We start from the raw sequence: 27,556 nt of genomic DNA, 5'->3' as shown, positions 1-27,556 counted from the left end.
GCAATAAGTCACTATCCATTACAATTCTATGTCGAAAAAAGTAGCGGCTTCTTTTCAACGTTAGCACCACGGAAAGCGGAGAGCGTTCAGACGGACGAGTCCATCTATGCTCGGAACCGAGGATAGTTGTAACGCAGCACAGGACAGAGTAGCGCACCGTGGCTGTTTCTCTCTCTCCCTCTCCTCCGTTACCGAGCATAGATGGACTCGTCCGTCTGAACGCTTGCCGCTTTCCGTGGTGCTAACGTTGAAAAGAAGCCGCTACTTTTTTCGACATAGAATTGTAATGGATAGTGAATTATTGCTAGCAGCTCAGCTGATATGTAAACTCTGACTTTAACATAGCCACTTCCGTGACCAGTTACATGCTAAATCCTCACATTAACATCATGCTAATCTCCCAGTTACATGCTAATTTCTCACTTTAACATCCTGCTAATCTCTTAGTACCTTTCAGTGTAATGTTTAATATAATTTCCCAGTTACATGCTAATTTCTGACTTTAACATCCTGCTAATCTCTCACATTAACTTAGCTACTTCAATGTTAAATTCTTCTGTTGATATGTAAACTCCTTTGTCAAGGCGCTCTGCTCCTCCCATCCAGCTTAAAAGACGCTGCCAAGCTTAGCAGTGTTCACTGAAGCGCTGTCTTCCTGACAGTTCTGTTTCTTCACCTGAAAACGTCTGCTTGTGTTGTGGCCGAAACGTCGTGATAATTTTATTATGTTTTATTTTTTATTATTTCCCTTCTACGTGACTTCACCGAACGAACCAAGAAGATAAATGTAAAATAATACGGGCCTTTTTGTGAGTTAGATCGCCTAAATATAAATGTGTCGTTAAACCCGCCACCACCCGACGCAGCCAATTAGTAAGGTTTGTCACGTAAACAGAACATGCCAATTTGTTACCAGTACAGCACGCCGGTGTGTTGGAGAGCAAATCCACAACATGTACAACCCGAGTCCGATTAGTCATTCAGTGGCATACGATGAAACTGAATGGCTAATCAGTTAAATACTAAAATAGCAATAAATTTAGTATTAAATAACTATGTATTAAATACATTTTATAGTATTTAGTATTTAAAACACTAAATTATATTAAATACTATTCCTAGCTGTTAGCGCTCCGCCATCGTCACGCGCTTCATCCCGGTTTAAACCCTGCCCGCGCCGCCTCCTGATTGGCCGCACGAGCACGAGGTCACGCGACAGCCGCTCGCCGATGCTATTGGTCTCGTGGGTGACCCCGCCCCTCCCCCCCCTCCTCCTCGTGGCGTTCCCTCGTGTTGCCCGTTCGGCGCGGAGTGCCGCGTCTCTCGCCGGGGTTGTCTCGCGTTTTGGAACCCTTCGGGTGGCCGCCGAAGAGGCGCCCGCCGCCTCCCCGATCGCAGGCCGGAGCCGGCGTCGCTGCGAGCTTCGCGCACAGAGGTAGAATCCCTCTGTTCTGGCACCGCCCCTGGCGCCGCGGGTCAAGCGGCGCAGCGGTCTGGGAGTCGGTCTTCTTGGCGCTGCAGTTCCGAGATTTATCGGCCCCGCGTGAGCGTGGCCAGCCCACTCGTACCCCCTCTCATGTGAGCGTGCCACCCCCCCCCCCCGGACCAGCCCTCACGTTTGAGAAGCGATCCCTTTCCCCCACCACCACACCGTGGAGAGCCCCGCGCGGCGCCGTCTCTGGGGTTCGTTTCCCGGTAGCCGAGTCAGGCCAAAGCAGGCTTCACGCGGGGCCTGCCTAGTGTTATTTTTCTTTGGCCGAGCTTATTAACTAACCGAGCTTATTAACTAACTGTAGTAGTGCGAGCCGCTAACTACTACAGATCGTCACCCGAATTAGTTATCGAATCGATCGCTTGATATGTAAACTGAATCGCTAACTCATTATATTGAGGGACTGTGTGTGTTTATCTTTGTGTGGTCAGGGAACTGTTGTTGTCGTTGCCTTGCCCAAAATCTTGACGCATTGGACTGATATAATCGAATTATTTATATTTAGTGACTTGCTTACCATTTTCTTGATTTATTTTTCACTCCTATCGTATTGTTTGCTGCTGTAGCTCGCTGGCCGTACGATACTTGAAGCCATTCAAAAAGAGCTTCATAGCTCATCGGATTCCCCCTACACTCAATACAAGATTCTGAAGTCATCAGTTGGGCACCACCACCTGACTACCGTAATAAGTAACTATTTAATCGCCTCGCTCAGTCACATAGCTAATCACACAACTCATAATTATTACCGAACGCCTCTGATGGACTCAATCGCAGGACACGCGAATCCTCACTGGGGCCCCATTCCTCTGTGAGAGCTGAAGCGATGTATATGGTGGAAATTCGATATTCCTATGACAGGAGCCACTTTTTTGTTCAGTTCTAACGTCCGTGACGTTCCTCTTCACCCCTCGTTACTAACTATTTCCCATCGCTACTCCCCACTGGTACTCATTCCCCTTGAGTATTTCGTGACTCCCCCTGTCAGTGCTACAGTCTCCCGTTATCTAATCTTCCTCGTCCGTACTGTACGTACTAAACTAAACCTCGTATGTTACCAGGTAAGGCTCGCTGAGCTACGTAACTCTCTTTCAGAAACGACCTGGCCACAAATGATAGCTCAACGGAGTGGCTTATCGCGTGGAAATGTACAGCAGCCAAATACTCTGAACGCGTTTTTTCTAAATGTGGCGGGGAAACCCGGAGGACCCGGAGAAAAAAAAAATCCACGCTACCGCAGCGAGAACATGCAAACTCCAAATATACAGGGGTCAGGATCGAAACCACGACATCTTGTATACCGGGCGAGATCGTTAACATCTCGCCACCGTGACACTACAATGTTGGCGGGATATTAGTACTGCAGTTTCCCAATCAGTACCAGCGCCCCTGTTAGTATTCTCACCCCCATCAGTACTAATATCCCCCCACCACCACTATTCTGTCAATAACTCCTCGTCAGATTTCGTTTTAAAGCTTTCGTGACTGCAAGGATTCATCTTCTTTGGTTCTTTCGGTAAAGTCACGTAGAATGAGAATAAAATAATAAATTGATAACATAAAATAACACAATAAAATTCTCACGACGTTTCGGCCACAACACAAGCGGCCGCTTGTGTTGTGGCCGAAACGTCGTGAGAATTTTATCGTGTTATTTTATTTTATCAATTATTTTATTCTCATTCTACGTGACTTTACCGAAAGAACCAAAGATGATGAATCCTCGTCAGATCTCACTACCCCCTCGTAAATCTCCTATCCAGCCGGTATTAAACAATGTAAATTAACTCTTCTTTTGGATTCATGCCTTCTCTGGGAAGGGCAGCCCACATATCGAAGTGTCTCTCTTTCTAGGCTGTCATGTGGTCCACACTCTGGATTTGCTAGAGCGCGTGCTGAACGGATGATCAAGTGGTGATGGGCGCTGGTCGTTGAGCGCGACCTGACCGCACGGAGAGCCCTGTGCCTTGCGTTTCACCAACCATGGAGTACAACGCGCTGAACGGCAGCCTTGGCAACTACGCCGGAGCATTGCACCCCGGAATGGACTCCAGCCTGGACCCAGCCCTGCACGGTGGCCTGGAGCCCGTGGGCCTTGGTGCTACAATGATGGATGGAGATGGCATGCCTATCGACAGCCTGCCTGTCGGGGTGAGCGTCGTTAATATTGATGATTAGTTCTTTAGAAAAAGCCGAGCTATGGGACTTTTTTTTTGAGGGCCCTGCGTTGGGTTTTTCAGATGTTTTCAACCACGTGTTGAGTGTGTATACGTGTGGGAGGAAACTGGAGCACCCAGAGTAAACCAACGTATATGAGGGGGCAGCACTCTATCTGTACAGATGGAATCAGAGCAGTCCAATTGCTGTACTGCTTTCTCCTGGCGAGTCAGAGTGTGGCGTCTACCTAAATAATCACAACTGTGACCTCCGTTCAACCCCATGTAGTCACATGATGTGACGCCCCACTCACGCACATGTAGTCATGCATGACGTGACCCTCACAGGAAGGGAGTTTGACAACATTTACGTGATCACCAACTCTCGCCTTCACAGTGCTGGATTACAGGCATATTTTTACAGGCGTATGCCACCGCCCAGTCCCCGTTGATCACCAAACACCCCCACACTCCAATAAGGCAGTGTGGCTAATGGGATGTGCTAACAATTATACTGTTTTTATGTGGAGAGACAGATATATGAGGCGATTTATCTGCTCATTTAATTTGTTACGTATATTCTCTATAACAATGCTTGATTATTATGTACTATTCCCCTTGCACGCAAGTTACTTGGGACAAATCAATCACTCATAGGTTGTTAAAGTAGACAATGGGTCACTACAATAAGATTTTACACTGCAACATGGTTACCAGGGTACCATGTGCAAGCTACTATTGACATGCATTTATAACTTTTGGATTTTACATTGCCCAAAGCAGAATTTTGGTCATTGTGAAGCCACCCTTACCCCATAATGTCCCTTCCCACGACTACCACTTGCGTGTGCACACTCCCACCCCTGACACAACCACCACCACTGCTCGAACCAGCCCAAACCTGGTGTCCGGAGGAAGGGGTGGGGGCCTGAAAAAAGGGCTTGGTCCTAAAAAGGAGAGGTGCGATCATTCTGCTGGCTCCTTCTTACTGTCTTACATGTGTGAAAAAAAGCCTCATGGCTCATCGGATTCCTCCAGGTTAAAGATTCTGAATTCTGAAAGATTCTGAACGACCGGTGAGCTACGGACCACAGGTTGAAAACCGCTGCTCTATGTAACAGTTAAAAATAAATGTTCTAATGAACGGAGTGTTTCAATTAAACCCTTTTACCACTTACATTGGTGTCATTGAACACAGAACAATGCATTTAATGTACATTGGTGGATTTTTAGGTGTGAAAACGTTTTAATAACCCAGGGTTCTGAGCATTTTTGGAAACTAACATTAGGATTTGCAGTGAAACATCATTGGTTTTCTAGGAGAGCAAACCAAAATTATATATCCGGTTAAATGTTGGCTAGGGGAACACTTCCCATAAAAAAGCATGTATTTCATGTTATTTCTCCCTCTGCTATGTATTTTTAATCTCACTGCTTCTGTTGTGCTGTATATCTCTCTTCAAATCTTCTGTCATTCCATACCGAAGCCCTCTGTGTTGTGTCTGCTTCTCTGTCAAGGTATCTCCATGCTATTTGTCTCTGCTTGCCATTCACTACACACCTCCATGCTGTGCCTCTCTGTCCATACGGTTCCCACACCGTGTGTGTGTGTGCTGCTCTTTGTAAGTCTGTTCCATGTCTGTCTCTGCTTCTGTCAATCGAAGCACCTCCCACCTCTACATTTTGTGCGGTCGGGAGGGGGTGGGGAATGTTTTTAGCTGGAAAATATAACACACTGTCTGAATGGGGAAGTTTTAGAATGAAAGAGAGGCAACATATGGGTGAGGTTTCACTGTCATAATTTTTGTCAAGGAAAATTTATCATTACAAATTATGTTGTCCAGTGATACAATTCCACAATGGCAATATAAATAACAGGACATTTATATATTTCAAGTTTGACGTAAGATACACGATTAGGTGAATTGTATCACTTGGCAATCAGAATGTTTATTCCACCATCACATGAGGTGCATGGTGGTGCACGGTGTGTGTGTGAAGGAGGGACTTCCGCTGATGGAGGGTGCCTACTCGGAGCTGCACAGCATCATCTCGGAAGTGGGCGTGCCCATCAGCACCTCGCACTTCGACGTCCACGAGGAGCTGCTCTGGGTTGGCAACCAGGGGGTATGAGCAAGCACCATGCACACACCCACACCCTGGCAGCACCAACAGCCACCGCCGTTCGGCACTAGGTGGCGGTGACGGCACCACGACGCTGGTGCCATGCTAGGTGCACTTTGAGGCCACGTGAAGCGTCGAAGGCCTCACTGGCAGGAGGTCGCGGATCAGACCCAGGTACCATGGGTTAACTGACTGAACAAAAGCTTCAGAATCAGAAAGGGTTTTATTCGCCATGAAAGTTCACACCGACACGGAATTTACTTTGGCAGGATGGTGCATACATTCAACATATAGGAATCTAAAATATTAAATAAGTTTTAAACAAGTCTTACTATTTTGATTTAAAGCTTTCGTGACTGCAGTAATTCATATTCTTAGTTTTTTCGGTAAAGTCACGTTGAAGAGAAACAACAAAATAACAAAATATATATAAAACAATAAAAAATTCTCACGACGTTTCGACCATAACTCAAACGGTCATCATCAGGTGTGGCGGTTTGCATAAATGTATTTTGAAAACGGCATATTTATTTATTTATATATAAAAAAATCACGTTTGCGTCATGCGCAACGATGGCAGTTTACCCAGGACTAGTCCATCTATTTTTTGAAAAGAGGAGGGGGGAGACGAAATTTGTTTTTATGTATGCTGTCTGAAAGCCACTGTAAGCGTGAACAATCAATCAAGAAGTGAAATGATTTATCAAATCTTTCCAATGATTGCTAAGATAGAATCCATCTTCTCGGTTGAAATTGTCTCTGTGTTTGTATATGTGGATAGCCTCATGAACGAATCTCTCATGGAAGCCAGATGGCATGTGAGCCTACTGAATTAGAACAATGATCTGCTACGGCCGAGGTGTTGGTAGTAGTTACATTGGAGAAACCAAACGCCATATCTCGGACCGCATTCGTGAACATAAAGCAGACCTTAAACACGGTAGGACCAACACCTCGGCCGTAGCAGATCATTGTTCTAATTCAGTAGGCTCACATGCCATTGACTTTTCCAAAACGGAGGTTCTTTGTAAGCCATCTGGCTTCCATGAGAGATTCGTTCATGAGGCTATCCACATATACAAACACAGAGACAATTTCAACCGAGAAGATGGATTCTATCTTAGCAATCATTGGAAAGATTTGATAAATCATTTCACTTCTTGATTGATTGTTCACGCTTACAGTGGCTTTCAGACAGCATACATAAAAACAAATTTCGTCTCCCCCCTCCTCTTTTCAAAAAATAGATGGACTAGTCCTGGGCAAACTGCCATCGTTGCGCGTGACGCAAACGTTATTTTTTATATATAAATAAATAAATATGCCGTTTTCAAAATACATTTATGCAAACCGCCACACCTGATGATGACCGTTTGAGTTATGGTCGAAACGTCGTGAGAATTTTTTATTGTTTTATATATATTTTGTTATTTTGTTGTTTCTCTTCAACGTGACTTTACCGAAAAAACTAAGAATAAGTCTTACTATAATAAGGGTTAAAAGTCTAACTAACACCAAGGGGCTGAAGTATATCAAATTGAATAAATATCGAATATAAAATAGCTTTAAGATATAATTTAAAAAAAATATACAAATAGGCTAACATAGTTAATATCGGCAAGGTGTCATTATGTAGATAAAATGTTCATAACTCATCAGATTTTTTCATGATAAATAAAGATTCTGATTCTGACCGAGAAGCTGACACACTGGCACACGCTGGCACACCCTGCTAGGCTCTTGTACACGTTAGCACACCCAGGGTATACTCTCTCAAGAATTGCACGAGCTTCCGCAGAAGTGAGTTGTGTACCTTCCTACTCATGGCCGGCGCTAGGGGGTGTGACATGTGGCGCGCAGGGCGATCAGAGGGGGCGCCGTATCCAAGTTTTATTTTCCCTCCTTAATTTGAGGAGGCGCTTTTTGTTTGTGGATAACATGTGTACGGTAGTATGTTTGTGATCTATTATGCGTATAATCGCGCCACCTTGTGGTGGGTCTGTGGGAATTGCATGACTGCAGCAAATTGGAAGATCTTCTTTGGTTCTTTCGGTAAAGTCACGTAGAATGAGAATAAAATAATAAATTGATAAAATAAAATAACACAATAAAATTCTCACGACGTTTCGGCCACAACACAAGCGGCCTTCATCAGGTGAAGGGACGAGACTGGAAGATGTTGTGCAATATGTATGTTGAACTTGAACTTCGCCTCTGCAGCCGTCTGGAACACTCTTCCGATATTAGGAAGCCACTGGAGCTATGCACTTTTAAATCTGTAGTAGAGTGAAAACTAATTTCTTTAGAACTGATGTTTGTGTTTAGTTTGTTTTTATTCCCCCGCACCTTCGATTAGCATGGTTGGCTAGGTACAGTGCGAAAGAAGTTCAGCATACATACATGCAGCTTACGTAGCCAACCGCGCTAATCGGAGGTGCGGGCAAAGTGCAACAAACTGAACACAAAGCAGTGAGTTTTCCATTTAGATTTAAAAGTGCATAGCTCCAGTGGCATCCTAATATTGGAAAGAAAAACGTTCCAGACAGCCAACAGAAGCGGATCTGAAAGCACGCAATGCAGTGACCATCTTTGTTCGACGGCTAGCCAATAGCCGCTGGGAGGATAGCCGGAATTTGCGTGATGATTTATTCCCCTTCGGCGAGATCAGCAAGTTTTTGTGGTTCATTTGTGGCAAGAACTTTGTGTGTAATGAGCACGACCTTATAAAAATAGCGGCGTGACCAATGGCGGAGCCAGGAATTTCAGGTAGGGGGAGGGCAACCCCTCCAGCAATGAAAAATGCTAAGAGTTGTTAGTAAGTAAGGACTTGTCCCTTGTTTTTTATTCGACGCGTGTGCGGCGATGGCGCAGCCATCGATCGAGGGTCGAATTCGAACCGCGTTGTGTGATCAGCATCGCACTCGCTGAAGGTGTTTGCCTTCAGGGAAGTCGTGTACTGTATACGCAACTGCGCACAATTCTGAGTCACTTATAACTGCTTTGCCGTTACTTATTGCCAATTATGAACTCAGACTATTGTCCTATCATCTCATAGAGTCCCTGGCACGTAATAATATGCTACAGAGTGGCAGTGGGGGTCGCAAAATGCCAATTTATTACTAATAAACCCCAATCATCCGATCGAAATCCATCATTTCGATCGGATCATTGGGGGGGCACGTGCCACCCCACCCCCCCCCACTGGCTCTGCCAGTGGGCGTCTCTGGGTCGCAATTGGCTGAGGACAGATGTGTGGTGCTCTAGACTCCGCACTTTCCACCTGATTTATACTTAAAATTGTAATCCTAGCCATTTGTGAAACCTTTGTTAAGACCATACGAATACACGAGCTTGGGGGCAGCAGCATGCAGGGGGGACAAAAGCAAAGTTTTCTACCCACGAGCCATAACAGTGATGCCTTGCATATGATGCAGTATGTGCATTGTGCAAAGGGAATGTAATGGAAACAAAATAGCTCATGTATGTATGTATGTTGAGCTTCTTTCGCACTGTATTTAGCCAACTGTGCTAATCGGAGGTGCGAGGGATGATGGACAACAAACTAAACACAAACAGCAGTTCTCAAGAAATTAGTCTTCAGTCTACATTTAAAAGTACATAGCTCCAGTGGCAGCCATGATCTATTCACTGCTGGATGAAGGCCTCCTCACGACGTCGCCATCCCTCATAGTCTTACGATGCCATGATATCGCTCCTGCACGTTTGATGACATTATTGCTCCATCTCCGTAGTGGTGGATCCTCTCTGGCATGTTCTTTCTCCTTTAGTTGCCCTTCCATCACCAGTGCATGTCTCTTCATGATGGGAATTATAATGGGCGTTACAGTGGAACATGTCTTTTGGAGACTGGGGTGTTGTGGTTGAGGGCTCTATTCCCTTTGCCACTACCAATCTTTCTCTTGACGAGCAGCGTGGCTTAAGCTGCCAGTAGCGATTATGAGAGCTTAGAGGTGGGGGAGCTTTTATTGGTGAACGCTTATTGAATTTCTTCTCGTGTTAAAGACAGCAGGTTTAGGAAGTCTTTATACTTGCCACCTCCGTCTGTGTTGGTGCGAGGGTTGTACCGGACGGCGTGACTGCCTCTCACGTGAGCGGCGTGGAGGATTGGCCTATGGCGCCGCTGAGTGCTTGATGTACGTTGAACGTCTTTCCCACCGTACGAAGCCAACCGTGCCGCTTCCCTTGCAGGGCCGCGTCGCCTCGTACTATGGGCCAGCGATGGAGCGCTACTCGGCGTTCGTCGTGCACCCCGCGGACGAGGTGCGGCAGGTGCAGAGCCTGGACAATGGCGTGCTCCTCCTTACCAAAAACAACCTCAAGTGCTTCTCACGTGGCGGCCTCATCATGTGTGACTACATGTGCGTGAGTAGGGGTCACATCGTGTGTGCCTACATGTACGCGAGTAGGGGTAACATCGTGTGTGACTAATGACTACATGTGCGTGAGGGGGGGGGTCACATAATATGACGACATGTGCATGAGTGGAAGTCACAGTTGTGATTATACTGGTAGGAAACGTAGTGGACTGGAAGCCCAACCGGGATTAATTCACAGGAGGCAGGGGATGTATGTCCACGTGTATCCGGACACCCGGATAAACTAGGAGGGGTGGGGCTGGGTGGAGAGGGGAGGGTGGGGAGGGGCTGGGTGGGGTGGGGAGGGGAGGGTGGGTAGGGGCTGGGGAGGGTGGGGTGGGGCTGGGGCTGGGTGGGGAGGGGTTGGGTGGGGAGGGTGGGTTTGGGTGGGGGGTGCGGAGGGTGGGGCTAGGTGGGGGGTGGGAGGGGTGGGGGGTGGGAGAGGTGGGGCTGGTCACCCCGTGGTGCCCTTATAAAACTCAACGTTTAACCTACTCACGCCGGCTTGTGCCCGCCCTCACAGTCGGGCATATTTGCGGAATACACCACGCTGCCGTTGTCCCTGGCCATTAACCGAGCAACCCAACGTTCTTACCAGCTCCCTCCGCAGGAATGTGTTTTCGGTTACTTCATTTGTGACTGTGTTGAGTGAGCAGCCCCTCACGTGACCATGTGAAAGGATGTCTCTTGGTATGTGATGGTTTTGCACGCGCGAGTGGATTTTATTTTGACATTTACCCACATTAGAATTTTTCTTGTAGCACTAAGGGTTTCATTTCACATCAGGGTGCTGATCTAATCAGTTTTGTGATCTTGCACCTGCCTTGCAATGATGTTGCTGGGCTCTGTGGTAAAAAATAATATTTATTTTGCCAAACTAGTATTCTTTTTAAAATCTCCAATGTGCTTAAGAAAACAGCATTGTTGAGAATTTTAAGCACTGAGCTTATATGAACACAATGTTCCAAGAAAAGTTGTTCCTCTTAACCTTTTTCGTGGGAAACATATGCACCTTGCCCTTAGTTTTAAGATATTTATGGAGTCTTCATGAGATATTACGTTGGTTAGATGTATTTTTGGATTCCAGAGGTTGTGTTTTAATGTAGTAATATCGAGAATATCAAATGCAGGAGAAGCTCTGATGGGATTTTAGATTTACATCTACATTGCCTCTTTCCCTGGTGCACATAAATAACAACCCTGACTCCAGGAATTGCTGACTTCAGAGCGGTGGGCACAGCACCTCGCCTTGCATTCAGCCACTTCGCTTGTCTTGAGCACTAATAAAAAAAATAGCAGTTACATTGGGTCATACTCGTGCGTGATATAATACATTCTTGCACGCGAGATGTAAGGTGAGAATGAGCTGCCGTGATTTAGGAACTTGAATGTGTCTGGGCTGCTGGCTAATCCGCCCATGTCTTGGATAAACTGATTGGAAGAAATTTTGATTTAAAGCTTTCGTGACTGCAGTAATTCATATTCTTAGTTTTTTCGGTAAAGTCACGTTGAAGAGAAACAACAAAATAACAAAATATATATAAAAGTTATGGTCGAAACGTCGTGAGAATTTTTTATTGTTTTATATATATTTTGTTATTTTGTTGTTTCTCTTCAACGTGACTTTACCGAAAAAACTAAGAATATGATTGGAAGAAGTTACACTTTTTGGCTCTTAGCAACAACTGCACAGGTGCATTTATCACAAGGGCTCTTTTAATAACTTAGCAGGCCATTGGTGTTTGAAGAGCACTCGTGGGATGTGATGCCACTGCACCTTGTTAAGTGTTCAGATTTACAGCGGGCCGTGCCCACACAGTAAATTCCACCCGGCATTCGTTTCTTGCGGCCGCGCCGTGTGAACAGAAGATGTAGACATGTCCTTTTTTTTAGGACGGAGGAGGCTCATGAAATGCACTGCATGTTGCTCACGAGCAACAACTCGCTGCTGATTGGAGGCCAGCAGAACCACATTCTTGAGCTGGACCTGAGCAGTGCCCAGGAGATGCAGAAGGTGCGTGGTACCGCCCTGGCGGCGCTAAGCATGGATATATGGATGCATTTGTGTAAAATAAGATCGGCACCCACAGCCATTGATAACTGGTATAAAAATAAAGATCTGTTTCACTGTTTTTAACGCTGTTGGGCGTTGGACTTGACGGTCACGTTGACGGCACCTTCTCCGATTTGTCCCGCACCCGTGTTCTCGTTGGCAGTACGATGTCGAAACCACAGGGGTGACCATCATGAAGCAAGCCAACAGGTTTTTCTTCTGTGGCCACGCTGGAGGCAAGGTACCAAAATGCCAACGTTGCCTCAGGATGTACGGTCGTGACATATTAGCCGCTGTCTATTAACCAAAGTCGTACTGCCGGCACATCTTACAGGTGGTGTGCTGTGAAGCGGTGGCTCTATGTGATGTTCACCTCCGTCATCACGCCCTCGCCTAGGTGACCCTGCATGACCCGCGCACCTTCAAGCCGGAGCACGAGTTTGAGGCCCACTCGAACAACCTGTTGGACTTCGACGTGCACGGCAACTTGCTGGTCACCTGCGGGCTCACGGCGCGCCTCAACCGGCTGGCGTGCGACCGCTTCCTCATGGTGTACGACATGCGCATGATGCGCGCCGTGACGCCACTGCAAGTGCACCTGGAGCCCGCGTTCGTGCGCTTCATCCCCACCTACACCTCGCGCCTCGCCATCATCTCCCAGACTGGTGAGCACTGCCCTCGCAGGCACGCGCCGGAGGTGGCCGGGGCGCTCGAAGGCTCGCCATTTCTAAACCGTGCGCGCGTTATGTCACAATTAACAACATGAAAAAAATTCAGGCGCTCACGAGACATTTAAACTGGGGGGGGTGGGAAAGAAATCGGGAGCTCTTTAGTGTAACAGTGGGGGAGAGTGCCTCACCCAGTCATGCAATTCAAATTAAGCTCAAGAGACCATCAGCGTGATATAGAAGCACACTCTTAGAATACTTATCATCGTCATTAACACCGCCTTGCAGAAATACGTATATAAAACCTGAAATTAGAGATTTAACTCAACCGTCTTACATTTGCATGGAATTGTCATATTTCTCATTGGCAATGCAGTGTTAATGTCAGGTAACATTTTTTTGCAGGCTGTGCTAATGATGCTGATCTTCAATGATTCTCCCTGACATTAGCAAAGCCTGCATGCAAGTATGCCTGTGCACTCCAAAGACAAAGATCCCCCGTATAGCCTGAACAGACTGGTGGTGCAACAAGTGCGGTTAGCGAATACCTATGAAGGCTGGCACAGCACACGAGGGGGGGGTGGCCAACACCACGCCCGGCCGCCTTTGTCTCCCAAGTGGTGATTTTTACACACCGTACCAGGTACTCACTTGAGGCTGAGTCGACCTAGGAGAGGCCCATGACCGGTTCAGATAACCGCCACTGGCATTTTCCGTGAACGGGAATCAAACTCGGGTCGCCGAGTTCAAAGTGCGGCGAGCTAACTGCAATATGACCACTCCCCCACACCTCCCCACACACAGGGCAGTGCCAGTTCTGTGAGCCGACAGGCCTGGCCAACCCGGCCGACATGATGCACGTGGACACGGTGGGCCAGCTCATCATGGCCTTTGACGTCTCCTCCAGCCGCCAGGCCCTGGCGTTCGGGGACTCTGGCGGCTGTCTGCATCTCTGGGCGGATAGCCCACAGGTACATCGTCACCTCGAACGGCACACACGGTGCGTGGGTTGTGTTGCGACGTTTTGAGCACTCTTTTGTTATTGTGCTTGTGTGTGTGTGTGGCTTGCTTTTGGCCACGCACCCGCTCGTGTGCCATGCCGGCTTTCATAGGTGCTCGCGAACAACACTTGCCCCAACAATCTGTTAAGGCTATACAGGGGGATATTTGTCTTTGTGGCGTGGCGTGCTGCGCAGGTGACCTTTAACGAGTACTCCCGCGAAACGGAGTTTCCGTTGCCGTGCATGTCGGACAGCGTGCCCCACTTGGACTGGAGCGACGACTTGGCACCGCTGTCGCTCGTTTCCATGCCGTACACCAGCGACGCGTTGCTGTCCGACTGGCCCACCTCCAACTGCGCCGCCATCCGCCGGTCAGTGACGACCCGGAGCCATTGCGCATGTTCGCGACAACCACCGTGTTTTGCTCTTTGACGGTGGCACTTGAAAATTTTCGGAAAATTCAATCGTTGTACATGTTCATTGACCTCGTCGTATTCTCGCTGCAACTTAATGCGCCGGGTGGCGAAGGTGGGCTATGTGTACGTGGCTTGTAATCCAGCCATGTGGAGGCGAGGGCTGGCGGATCACACATATGTTCTGGAACGCCCTTCCCGTGGGCATCACGGTGCCACAACTCTGGCCCGCCAGGAGGTGGGGGGAATGTCGTTGTTGTTGATGTGGCTCAATGCTGTCTGCCCCGCAGGAGGGCCCCTCCCGTGGACCCAGAGATTCTGCGCTCCATGAAGATGGTCGGCTTCATCGGCTACGCCCCCAACCCTCGCACCAAACTGCGCAACCAGGTTACCCCACGCAGCCACCGCGTGTACGCCCCCGCACGGCACAAACACCGGCACCTCTGCTAGCTCGAGATTGCGGGGCTTTGGCGTTCGGCCCGTGGGAGAGGAAAATAGTTCGTGGACATAGGTGGTGCCACGGCAACAAGAGGGGGGGGGGGGGGGCATTTGGGAGTGCTGGAGCTATAATGGGATCGGGCGTTGTGTTCAGAAACAGAATATTTATACTGGAGGATGAGCTATGACGCTCTTTTTCACAGCCGTGGCTGATCATCATTTTAATGCTGTGGGCACACAAGAAATAGATTTTGCCAAAACGAAGGTACTCCGCAAACCCACGGACTATCGGCAAAGATTCGTTCATGAAGCCATCCAGATATGTAAACACAGACACAATTTCAGCCCAGAAGATGGGTACAAACTGAGCAATCATTGGAAGGACATTATTAACCAGTTTAGGTCATAACTGGCTGTGTTGTTCCCTTCCTACCTACCTATGTTAGCAGTTATTTTCGACTCTCTGAGTTACATTCACTAACACAGCCACCGTTAGCTATGTTTTTCAATGGCGGCTTGCCATCCTTTTCCACCTTCATGTGGCGATGGCTCTTTCCAAGCTCTCTCCGAGCTTACATTTACAAGCAAATTTCATCTCTAGCCCGGCCCACTGACCCTTGGGCTACACCCATCTCAAACCTTTATAAGTCCCTGCCTTAGCAGCGCTCCCGCCATATATTTTTTCCTGCCTCAGCAGCTCTCCCGCTATATTTTTCACCCTATGACGATTGCTTGTGTTGCGATTGATACATCGTGATATTGTTATTTTTTGAATATTTGTGTTACATTTTTTTCTATCTCCGTGGCTTTACCGAAAGACCCAAAGAATATGTTTCACAGTTCAGTAGTTCACCTGCATGATGAGTCCAGCCTGTGGTGGCACGAGTGGACGTTTTCCCTGTGACAGTCAGTTAGGCCTGACTCTGTGTCCGCGTGAAACATGAGCAGATGCCCTACAAGCTGAACGAGGCGGATGGGGAGGCGGACGGCTACTCACAGGTGCCCGAGTCGCCCATTGGGAGGGAGGAGGAGCCGCACCTCTACATGGTGCCCAAGAAGTACAGGAAGGTGGGTTTCTGGCAGCAGCTTGGTCCAGTGGTTTTAACAGGTGGGGGGCGGGGGGGGGGGCACTTATTTATGCGTGGGAGCCGTGTGCCGTGTCTAGGGGCAGCCCAATCACTCACGCACTCGAGTCGGCAACACGAGCCTTTCTACAAGTACGGGATCGCCTCCTTTAATGTCCGGGACATTCAATATTGCATTTAAATAACCTTTGTGAACAAAGAAACGGTATCCTGTGGACCCAGCTCACATTTTGAACGTTGTGAGCAATCGGGGATACCTTGGTTTACGATTCCTCCTTGTAAGGTGTTAAGTTATTCTTTTTTTTTATTCACAGGTGACTATCAAGTATTCTAAACTTGGCCTGGAGGATTTTGATTTCAAGCATTACAACAAGACCATGTTTGCAGGACTGGAGACCCACATTCCCAACGCTTACTGCAACTCCATGATCCAGGCAAGCAAATGAGTGGTGTTTGTCTATGTGGCATGAAGTGTATAGGTATCACCTGGTTTGTGAGTCAGATGGTGTAGATGTTAGGTGGTGTGTGGGGAGCGATGGGGTAGTGGTTAGCACACTTCGCTATGAACTTGGCAACCTGAGTTAAATTTCCATACCTCGCTAATATCAGTGTTGAACAACATCTAAAATAGTTCTGGGCCTCCACCAGGTCAACTTAGCCTTAAATGAGAACCTCGCATGGTGCGTAAACATCAGCACTGGGGAGACAAAGGTGGTCAGGCATGTTGCTGGTCATACATTACCACTCCTCCGCCAGTCCGGCCTTCATGGGTACTCGCTTAACAGAATTTGTCCCAACAGCTTATTAAAAAAGGCTGCACGGGGGATCTTGTCTTTGTTAAGTGGTGGGTGTTGTGTGTGCTTTGTTCTGGCCACACCACCCCCTCGTGTGCCCACGCCAGCCTTCATATGGAGTGCTGCTACTTGCTAACAGCAGTCGCCCCAACATCCTGTGTAAGCTATAGAGGGGGGTGGGGGATTCTTTGTCTTTGCCGTATGCTGACCGAGTGCTCTGTTCGATCCGCACATTTGCAGGTGCTTTACTTCTTGGAGCCAGTGCGCCGCTCCATCCAGAGCCACCTGTGCCAGAAGGAGTTCTGCCTCGCCTGCGAGCTGGGATTCCTCTTCTACATGCTCGATCTCTCCAAAGGGGACCCGTGCCAGGCAAGATCGTCGCGTGCTCGGGCCACACTTGACACCGCCACATGGCGCGCACATTGTCTCGTGTTTGCAGTGTGCTCGTACTTGGGCACATCACCTCCGATTAGCACGGTTGGCTACGGACAGTGCGAAATAAATTCACGATACATGCAATATTAACAGAGCCTCGACTCTGAAGATGGGAAGTACATAATTGCCATCTAATTCCGCTTTCGCTGCACAGGCCAGTAACTTCCTGCGTGCTTTCCGCACCATTCCGGAGGCGTCGGCCCTTAGTCTCATCTTGGCGGACTCCGACGAGGCAACGGGCAAAGTGAATCTGGGTCAACTCATCCAAAGCTGGAATCGTTTCATCCTCACACAGCTGCACCAGGAGATGCAGGAGCAAGAGGGCATGCCAGCCTACCGCAGCATAACTGGCAGGTGCCAGCCTCCTCTTGGCCACTCCCTGATGCAGCCCAGTTGCCTCTTCCCTCAACAGTGATACCTAAACATGCTACTACTAACGTCACTCACCAAACGATGGTGTGATTTTATCTTCATCGCCTGGTATGCAGGATATCGGGGGTTCGATCCTGACCCTGACGCCTGCTTTATGTTCTTCCTTTGGTCATGTGCATTTTTTATTCAGTTCCTTGGGTTTTTGCCTCCACATTTAGAAACATGCATTGAGATTATTTAGAGATTTTTTTCTGCTATGAATGTCCAAATGATAAGCCACTTTGTTGAGCTATCATTTGTGGCCAGGTTGCTTCTGAAAAATAAGTTAATACCTCAGTGGGCTTTGCCTGGACAGATGGGGATGGTTTAGTTTTGTATTTGTTTGAGTATGGGTGATGTGTTTACCTTTCTTGAACTACTATCATGTTTTTGTATTGTTTGTTGTTGTAACATTTTTACCCCACCTTACTGTACATCTGTAAAAAAAGCTTTATGGCTCGTTGGATTGAATTCTTCCGCTATAAATAAATATTCAGACTCTAATTCTGAACTGCTGTGGGTTAGGTGTACCCGTAAACATTGCTGTAACGGCGTGGTGAAACTAGTGAGGTGACGCTGTTGTGCGTGCAGCGCGCAGGCCTCCAGCGAGTCGGTGGTGAGCCAATTGTTCGGCACAGAGTTGGACAACTGTAGCACGTGCCGCTGTGGGAAGGAAACGTCGCGAGTTTCCTCCTCGCTGCTCTTCACGCTGCACCACCCGGACACCAGCAAAGGTGCTAACGCCTGAAACCGCACGTGCCAGTACTAACCCTGGCCCTGGCGAGCCCAGAAAAAACCACCAACAACACCAGTAGTCATGCCCCGGCGACGCAAAGACGTGTATTTGTGTCGCGTACTCCTCGGGGATCGTGATAGAACCATGCCCATATGATGTTGTGCAGTCATGCTTCGTTCAAATTCAGGGGCATTCATAATCCAAGGCTGCGAGAAATGTTTAAATATCTGTTTAAGTTTTGCTTTTCCAGCCAACTGTGGAGAGTCAAGAGGCAGAGGGGGTGGTAACAGAGTGGGGGCCAGGCCCACAGATCCTCGCATATCATGGGGTGTGGGGACACGGTTCCGCCACTGTGCTGTTGGAATGCTACCAAAGCCACTTCTGGCCTGGCATGCCCACTGTCCTCTTAGCCAGGGGGCTTACAAGGGTAAGACCTCGTGTAGGGTGAAGAGAACTTGCAGATTAGTCTATGGGCCAGAGCACAAATTGGTGCCAGCTATGTTGTAATGCCACTTGCTTTGTGGCTGCTATGACTTTGTTGACCCAATCATTTCAAATCGTTGTCACATAATTCACTGTTATTGACCCCATAAATAAATTGGAACCCCTAAAGTGATGCCACCCCATCTGAGACATCTTGTCTGGGCTCGGGGACTATGTCGACCACTGGTTTAATATTTACTGCAGTGTGCTGACTCACGTATGTGTAGTGGGTAATCATCGACGGAGAACTTCTTGTGAGGCAACACTATATTTATTAGGACTCTATTTTACAAGGTTCCTAACACAAAGGGGTAGCGGCCCCTTTACCCGATACGTGGGGAGGTATGGCCTCCGGACTACACGGGCCCTAGCACTCGGAACCTCGTTAACTTCCCGCCCTCCGGCTGGGGGCCCTAGGGGAGGCTATGCTGACCCGACCGTGCCAGGTCTTCGGGTCCTGACCACTGGCCTCACAAAACTCCGGCCCTTAGAGGGCCGACGGAGCTTGGGGTCCAGGGTCCTAACTTCAGCCCAGGTCTTCATTCTTCGGCTTGGAGATGACTGACCCAGACCCTTGAGAGGTCCGGCTTATATACTGGTTGGTGGCTTGCTCCGCCCTAGCCACGCCTCCTTTCCAGAACTTTCTGGAAGGTGATATCATCCCCCGGTCCCCCCTCCCGGGGTCCGGGGAATGTGTCCCAGGATCCGCTTCCCAGGGATTGTCGTTGGCCCCTTTGGGCCATGGTCACTAACAGTGGCGTGATAGCGCTTCCGCCCCCTGTTGACGAGAAGGGGGAGCTACCAGCCAACAGGATGGGGAGTGCTGATTAACACCCATACATATGTAATGATTCAACGATTAAATTAATTCTTATCCTCAAGATAATGCATCGAATCGGGTGTTTAAGAAGTGTTTAAATTAGACACGTTTTTACATGAGGTTAATAGCATCACTCAGGCAGACCATAGAGCTCAAATGAGACGGTACAAATGACAAACCAATTATTCTTGAAACCAAGCGGGACTCCAAAATGCTGAAGGGTGTCACATGGCTACCCGCAGCAGATACATTCTAGATATCTGTAGGTTGTCACAGCACATCATTAATGCAGAAATAATGCATCTGCAGGCTCATTATTGGACGTTGATGATGACGGTGATAATTTGTCTCGCGACCACTGTCGTCTGCCGCCAGATGAGCCTGGGAAGTTGTATGAATTTGTGGAGCTGCTTCGCAGAAGCATTTGTTTGGACCAGAGCACCCAGGCGTGGTGTGAGGTGTGCGAAAAGTACCAGCCCACGGTGAGTCGGCCCCGAAGGGCACATGCATGCTTACACGTCCGCGCACACACAACTCCTGTCGTACACGTGCTTTGCGCTGCTTTGGAGGAGTAAAATTGGCCTGGGAAATCAAGCTATGCTCGTTGGAATAAGGTGCAGTAGTCGCGTGACAGGTTAGTTAGAGTGGATACTTCTTGCTGCTTTGGACCATCACGAGCATGATGAACTATTAAACATTCTGACGCATTTATAGATGCTCTTTGGTTCTATTGGGTAAAGTCACGTAGGTGAAAATAAAATAACAAAAAATCACGACGTTTCGGCCACAACAAAAGCGGCCTTCATCAGGTGAAGGGACGAGACTGTCTGGAGGACAGCGCTGGAGTGGAAGAAGCCACGCTTAGATCACGACCTTTAAGCTGTGTGAGAAGAAAAAGACCACGTGCCTTGACAAAGGAATTGGCATATAATTTAGCATTGAAATGGCTCATTGAAATAGCTAAGTTAAAGTATACACATCCGCAGAGGTACCCCTTGACAAAGGAATTAGCGCTGGAGTGGAAGAAGCCACGCTAAGCGTGGCTTCTTCCACTCCAGCGCTGTCCTCCAGACAGTCTCGTCCCTTCACCTGATGAAGGCCGCTTGTGTTGTGGCCGAAACGTCGTGATTTTTTGTTATTTTATTTTCACCTACATGACTTTACCCAATAGAACCAAAGAGTATGGATCCTAGTAGTAACGAAAGCTTTAAATCTAGAATTGCATTTATAGATGGTCATGCATCGCCCTATCAGGGGTTTGCAGATTGGGTTGAACATGGGAGGGCATTTTGATCGCTAGGCTACCCAGTTGACCCATGTCGCTACATTGGATGAAACCTGCGCATGTGTCCTCGTGGTGTATGCACTGGTACACTGCGGCAGCTCCCTCTGCGTGCCGTTACTGTGTTGTGGAATTATGCCTTGCCGGCTGCCTGTGACCACAGGTGCAGACCAGGAAGCTGCGCCGACTGCCTGACGTGCTAGTTATAAACTGCCAGGTCAACTCTCCCAAGGACTGTGAGTTCTGGAGGAATCAGTCCGAGGTACGTACGGAGTCCACAGGGGAAACTCCTGTTTGCCATTATATATATTACATCTGCATCAAATAACCTGCATTTGATTTTCCGTAATCGAATAATTAGCGGTGTGTCGACACAGTGACCCGGTGTGGTGGAGAGCTCGGGTTCTCCAGCGTGCCGGTGGCTCTCTCCTTACTTGCAGATCGCCTACCGCAGACTCGTCTCCAAGGAGGAGGCCGAGGGCACCAAGGCTCACCCCCCCGCCAAGATCCCCGAATGGTATCCACCACCACCACCACCACGCTCGCACCCCTTCTCATCTCCTGGGGTAGAAAACATATGTGTCGTGCCTTCCATTTTACAGTCGACGCCTTGTCGTGGGCGGGTAGGGCGACAGTGAACCGGCGGAATGTGCGTTGTAATTGCTGACCCAGGCCCATGGCAGCCGAGGGGTTGGAGCTGGGTTCCAACCTGGATGAGATGAAGAACGTGTGGATTCCCTTCGCCTTTCGCACCAAGCTCGCGGAAGACGGCAGCCTGGACATCACGCCCTGGAGCGAACTCGACAAGGTGCGCGCCGTCTTCACTCGGCTGCCCGGCACACGGCTCGCTTGTGCTTGCTCAAAGCGGGCGGCCTCGTATGTGCTGGTGGCTGCGGGTGGTTCCACGTGGCGGTTGCCTGTGTGTGTGTATGTTGAACTCCTTTCGCACCGTACCTAGCCAACTGCTACTTGGAGGTGCAGCGGAAGGACAACAAACTAAACACAAGAAGCAGTTCTGAAGAAAGAAATTTTCAATCGAGATCATTTAAAAGTGCATAGCTCAAGTAAGTGGCTTCCGAATATCGGAAGGAAGAGCGTTCCAGACGACTGCAGAAGTGCATCTGAATGCGCGCGATGCCGTAACAGTCTTTGTTCGATGGCTAGCCAAAGCCGCTGCGAGGATGACCAGAGTTCGCATAATGGTTTATGTTCCTTGGCGAGATCAACAAGGTATTGTGGTTCATTTGTAGCAAGCACTTTGTGTGTAATGAGTGCAACCTTATAATATATTCGTTCGGCAACCTGAAACCAATGCGGCCTGGCGAGGCCTGGACGGACATTGTAAGATCTTGCAGTACCTGTCACGAAGCGTGCCAAAGAGTTTTGCCAGTAGATGAGCACAAGCCGCTGTGGTTGGTGCAGGTGGAGGACGGCGAGGATGATGGGGGCGGAAGGGTGTACCACCTGGCGGCGTCCGTGGCACATGTGCTGGACCAGCGCACCGGGGGAAACCTGATGGCGCACGTGCGTGTTGGTGAAACCTATCACCATCGGAAGGAGGTGCGAATCCACACGCCCCGGAGGGATGGAGGGCAGTATAGGAGAGGGGCGACAGCATGGCGATCAGTCACGTGGTGGAGGTGCACTCTGTGGTTTTGTGCCCCCTGATTGTATGGGGCAGGTGTGACAGGCACAGTCACTGCATTTGTCTTTAAACAAAGCACAAGGGTAATTTAATTGTCTGCATTCTTACCAACGGGTGGGGTGAGTGTTGGCACAATGGTTATCACACTGTGGTTCAAACCCGACGTCCTGAATTCGATTCCTAGCCAGATCGGTGGTGAGTGATAAATAAGCCATCACATCCCGTGCCCCACCCCCTTCACCAGCCTGCACCGATGAGCGTGGTAAAATATGGTCAAACAACTCCCATGACTGATGGTGTGAAAGGCCTTCACACAGCACTCGAGACAGGGCTGTACATTATCGTCCTCATCATTGTTCCTGCTGATGCTGTCTCTGACATCTAACATGTGTTTGTTCCCCAGGGCGTCACACACTTCCAGTGGTATCTCTTTAACGACTTTCTCATTGAACCTATTGATAAAGTAAGTGACCTCATTTTTCTATTATTGCAGACACTTTGAAGCGTTTATGTTTAATAAGAAATTGTGCTCTCGGTGTAGCTTTTGTTTATGGCTGTCCTGTGCACATGTGTGAGCAACCCCTGGCTCCAGGTCACACTGATTTTCTGAACTGTAGCTTATTTCCACTGTAGGATAAATGCGTCTGCATACTTCTTGTACTGACGCACTGAAAGCTGATTTTCGAGTATGTAAATACATTTACATATATAGCACTGTACTTTTAAGACATGACTAAAACACAGCTTGTAATTGTAGCAAAGTGTTAATCGAAATATAATTCAACAAGCAATTGTAAAACAACCTCATTAGCCTACAGAGTATGTATTGCACGAAGAACTGCGGTTTGCGTATTCCGAGCAAACTCTGATGTGAACAAGCGAAAGTGGTCGTCCGCTCTTGCAAGACCCGTTGCCAGGTGGCTCGGCGGTCGAGCGAGCGGCTCGCAGTCCGAGAGTTATGGAGTTCCATTTCCTGGGTGGGGGTTAACTCAGGCGATCGGCTCTCTGGGGTCGATAAAATTAGTATCACCTTGTAGGGAAGTCCGGTTTGTCCTATGGAACGACTTGTCCGCCCCCCCATAAAATACGTGGAATTTCCACCACTGGCTCAGGGCTGTAAAAAGGAGATGAGCACCACCTCGGTGCTCAATTGAGCAGGAAATCACTTCGATTTTTTGGAATGAGCTTCCGAAGTTTATTATCCGAGTAAATTACCTGTTGAGCTTACACAGCTCTTTGTTTTTTAAGGGTGACTCGGCTTGCTCGGACAGATACAGCGGCAAGTGTTAATAAACAAAATATAAGATATAAAGTCATTAAAACCAAATCATCGTTCAAAACAATTATGTACGTTCGCATTTGTATTGTTTCTACCTCAAATATGAAAGTCTCTGCCCACCAGTTTGAAGCCGTGCAGTTTGACGTGAGCTGGAAGATCCCGTGCGTGTTTTACTTTGTACGACAAGACCTCAACTCCAAGTACAATGTATCAAGTGAGTGAATATCAGTGAGAGATTCGGTGAGTGGCTCTGTGAGAACCAGGGAACTTGCACAGCCCTCCTTGGTGCCAGCTGTCTCCGGCATTGAGGCGTTGAGGTGGCGAGATGTTTACTCCCTCACCTGGTATACAGGAGGTCGTGGGTTCAATCCCGACCCTGACGCATGTACTTGCATGTTCTCCCCGTGAACATGTGGATTTTTGTCCGGGTCCTCCGGTTTTTCCCCCACCGCATTTAGAAACACGTGTTTAAGATTATTTGGCTGCTATAAATTTCCACACTATAAGCCACTTTGTTGAGCAATCATTTGTGATAGCCAGGTCCCTTGTGAAAAAGAGCTACATAGCTCAGTTGGCCTAACCTGGTACGGTAAGAATCGTTTAATAGTTTTATAGTAGTGCAGTGACGGTGGCTCTCGGTCACGTGACACGGCCGCACCTCTTGGCCCCCAGTCAAGAATCCAATCGAGTCGAGTGTGCTGCTGGCGGAGGCGTCTCTGGCCAGGAAGCAGCGCAAGCGGAACGCCACCTTCATGCCACTGCAGATCTCGGAGCTGCCGCACAAGGGAGACCTGGTCGGCCTCGACGCCGAGTTTGTCACCCTCAATCAGGTACGGGATTTGCGAACAGCGTGTGCATTACACCCGGTACACAGCACGCCCTGTTAAGCGTGTACTCCTGCCGTAGATGCACTTTGCCCCGCTCTCACCAGGCAATAAACGTGTAAATAATTAATAGATTAAAATAAAATTCTTAAGTCAACCATACACGCATCAAATCATACGTGTAAGAGTATTTCACACACAGACAATTGAATGATCGGGACAGAACAAGCAAGGCAGGTAATGCAAACGATATGGATAATATCGGTGAGACGGGAGAATTGATTCGTGAAGCGAGGCACGGGCGAGGTGAATTGTGATACTTCCCAGATATGTTGCATACAAATGGGGGACATCTTCCAGCAGGAAACAGAGTATGCCCCTGCTGAGTGAATGAAATATTTGTATTATCATCGGGAAAAGAGAAATTAATCTTCATCCCCGCATGAGTGAGGAGGGATCGGCCTGTGCGGTGCTCACATGCGCTGCATCTTGCAGGAAGAAGCGGAGCTTAGGAGCGATGGAACAAAGTCGACCATCAAACCCAGCCAGATGTCGGTGGCAAGGATCACGTGCGTGCGCGGGCAGGGCGCCCACGAGGGCATTCCCTTCATCGACGACTACATCTCTACTCAGGAGCAGGTAAACACCCTCACCAACCTCACCGCATCTGTTAAAGATCTGCCTGCACAACACCTGTTGGCTTCGAGTAATAAACACGCAAGCGTAACTCATTGAGGACGGCTGAATCATCCCACGTAGGTCGTGGACTACTTGACCCAGTTTTCGGGCATCAAACCAGGAGACTTGGATGCTAAGGTCTCATCCAAACACCTGACCACCCTCAAGTCCACATACCTGAAGCTGCGCTTCCTCATCGACAATGGAGTCAAGTTTGTTGGGCACGGGCTGCGCAAGGACTTCCGTGTCATCAACCTCATGGTAGGGTGGTGTGAGGAACGCGTTGCCGGGGTTTGGTGGCTGTGCACGTTTTTGTACGTGGATGTGCAATGCACTTCACCAGCGATTTTATCAAAGTTAAAACTCCATCCCAGCACAGTCAATTATTCGACATTCGCCATTCGGTGAATACGTGTTTTGGATCCATTCTACGTGTTGACAACTTAATTTATGTTGTACTTATGTAAAGTAGTTGACGTTTCTGCACGAACGGAAGGTGAATTTTGACAAAATATTGTGAACTCAAATGGATGCTGAACCTTCGAATAGGTTTTGTGCTCTCCAGCTGCCTTGAAGATTCACTCGGTGTGTTGCACTGGTTAGGTCCCAAAGGAACAAGTCATCGACACGGTCATCCTCTTCCACATACCCAGGAAGAGAATGATTTCTTTGAGGTTCCTGGCCTGGCATTTCCTTGGTACGTAACTATATACGACGCATTTACAAATTACTGTTGCTTTGTGCAGCAAATAGCCGCATTTAAGGTGACATTGATCATGCTGACGAGCCAGCATTACACGGGGGTGTTTAGTCATCAGTCTTAAGCGGCCAGAGGAAAATGTTCAACTCATTCAGCATTTTCCAGGATGGAACGAGACCAAAAAAAAACCTCTGCACTAATCACTAATAGCAAACACGTACATTGTACATGTTGTGGATTTGCTCTCCAACACACCGGTGTGCTGTACTAGTAACAAATTGGCACGTTCTGTTTACATGACAAATCTTACGAATTGGTGGTGGTGGGTTTAACGACACATTTCCGCGATCTAACCCAAAAAAAACCTGTATTTTGCACGTACACTATCCTAGCATATCAGGTAAACTGAGAAAATTTTGTCAATTAAGTTTCTGTTAATGTTGAAATGATGACTCGAGGTACCGCTTAGTTTCTTTGCAGTTGTACTGTTGTCCAAACAACACGTGGTAAAATCCGGAAACACATTGGAGAACGGCGACCTGGAAGATTTGGTTTGTTGTTGGCACGTTGAGCCATGTGCTTTGGCCAGAGGTAATCGGGATCCCCGCGTGCCGTTGCCCTGCACGTGCTGGAGGAGGAGGCTGTCATATGGCCCTGTGGCTATGTGGGGGGGGGCTGACGTCAACTCGCATAACATTGGCATACATATGTTTTAATGTAATTATACATTTTTCTCGCGTATCCGGTGCTCCGCACAAAAGTCAAGTGGAGAGAAGCGGTCGCTAAATAATCGGCATCCCCCTCCCCTGTGCCGCGGCAGAGCTGCACATCCAGGCGGAGACGCACGACAGCATCGAGGACGCCAACACTGCGCTGCAGCTCTACAGGAAGTACCTGGCGCTCAGTAATAACGGTCACGACGTCGACGGCTTCCGGAAAACGCTCAAGCAGCTGTACGAGGAGGGACGCAAGCGTGACTGGAAGGTCCCCGAGTAGCCATGCTCTGCGCCGCGCTCGGCCTGCAGCGCCTGCATGCGCTGCACGAGCCGCTGCACAGCTTGGCATGGCTCCAGGCGGCTTGCGAGCAGCGAGTGTGAGTGAGAGGTCAACCCTTTTTAAGCGTCATCCCAAGGCCACCTGTCAGCCAATATACACTACTGTACTTTTGCCACACTGCTACAAACACAACTCTTATTGTTGGCCGTCATTTTTTTTAGTTGGAAGTCATTTTGCGATTTGGACCCCATCGTTCATTTTGAAGATGTATTGATGTGGACATTTTGTAAATACTGCCTTTTATAATGTTACGTGTTTGTGCGCACGCCACTTGCAACATAATTTTTTAAATGAAACCCTTTTGGTCGACGATAGTTGTGAGATGCACATGCGCCTATGTACTTAAATAAATGTGAAGATTGTTGGTTTGCGTTCATCACGTTTATTTCAGGTCCCGATGAACGGGTCCGTGGTTGTCCTGTGGGTGTATGTTTGTTCCACATATCGGTGCCATGTCTGGAAGGTGGTCGGCCTTCTGCTCCCAGAGCAGCCTCGTGTATTGTAGGCGGTGGGAATTGACAGCTGTAACTTGCGTTGCACTTTGAGATTCACGAGTCATAATTCTTTATTTAAGACAGTAAATATTTTAACATGCCCCATTAAATGG

General features: G+C 48.4%; 1 protein-coding gene across 4 annotated transcripts; it reads left to right on the top strand.

Moving 5' to 3' along the window:
• Positions 1-1,258: 1,258 nt before the first annotated feature.
• Positions 1,259-27,313, top strand: PAN2 (poly(A) specific ribonuclease subunit PAN2). 4 transcript variants are annotated; one of them, XM_032965331.2, is made up of 27 exons: positions 1,259-1,435; positions 3,347-3,643; positions 5,650-5,775; positions 9,982-10,151; positions 12,042-12,162; positions 12,365-12,442; positions 12,599-12,866; positions 13,674-13,840; positions 14,066-14,241; positions 14,574-14,670; positions 15,670-15,789; positions 16,121-16,240; positions 16,841-16,969; positions 17,190-17,389; positions 18,038-18,180; positions 19,861-19,967; positions 20,931-21,029; positions 21,208-21,284; positions 21,440-21,575; positions 22,190-22,327; positions 22,816-22,875; positions 23,815-23,905; positions 24,364-24,521; positions 25,011-25,154; positions 25,275-25,454; positions 25,797-25,890; positions 26,714-27,313. In XM_032965331.2, exons 2-27 carry the CDS (start codon positions 3,476-3,478, stop codon positions 26,887-26,889), a joined length of 3,543 nt encoding a protein of 1,180 aa, XP_032821222.1. In that variant the 5' UTR covers positions 1,259-1,435; positions 3,347-3,475; the 3' UTR covers positions 26,890-27,313. The 4 variants fall into 4 exon arrangements, with proteins under 4 accessions (XP_032821222.1, XP_032821221.1, XP_032821224.1 ...); XM_032965330.2 differs by lacking the exon at positions 1,259-1,435 and adding an exon at positions 1,443-1,578; XM_032965333.2 differs by lacking the exon at positions 1,259-1,435 and adding an exon at positions 1,663-1,683.
• The last annotated feature ends 243 nt before the right edge of the window (positions 27,314-27,556 follow it).

This window comes from Petromyzon marinus, chromosome 34 (assembly GCF_048934315.1).
Source record: "Petromyzon marinus isolate PM22_M1 ecotype Great Lakes invasive population chromosome 34, UKy_Petmar_22M1.pri1.0, whole genome shotgun sequence".
Taxonomy (NCBI): Eukaryota; Metazoa; Chordata; class Hyperoartia; order Petromyzontiformes; family Petromyzontidae; genus Petromyzon; species Petromyzon marinus.
The sequence above is the reverse complement of the archived record's forward strand: the minus strand, read 5'-3'. Positions and strand labels throughout refer to the sequence as shown.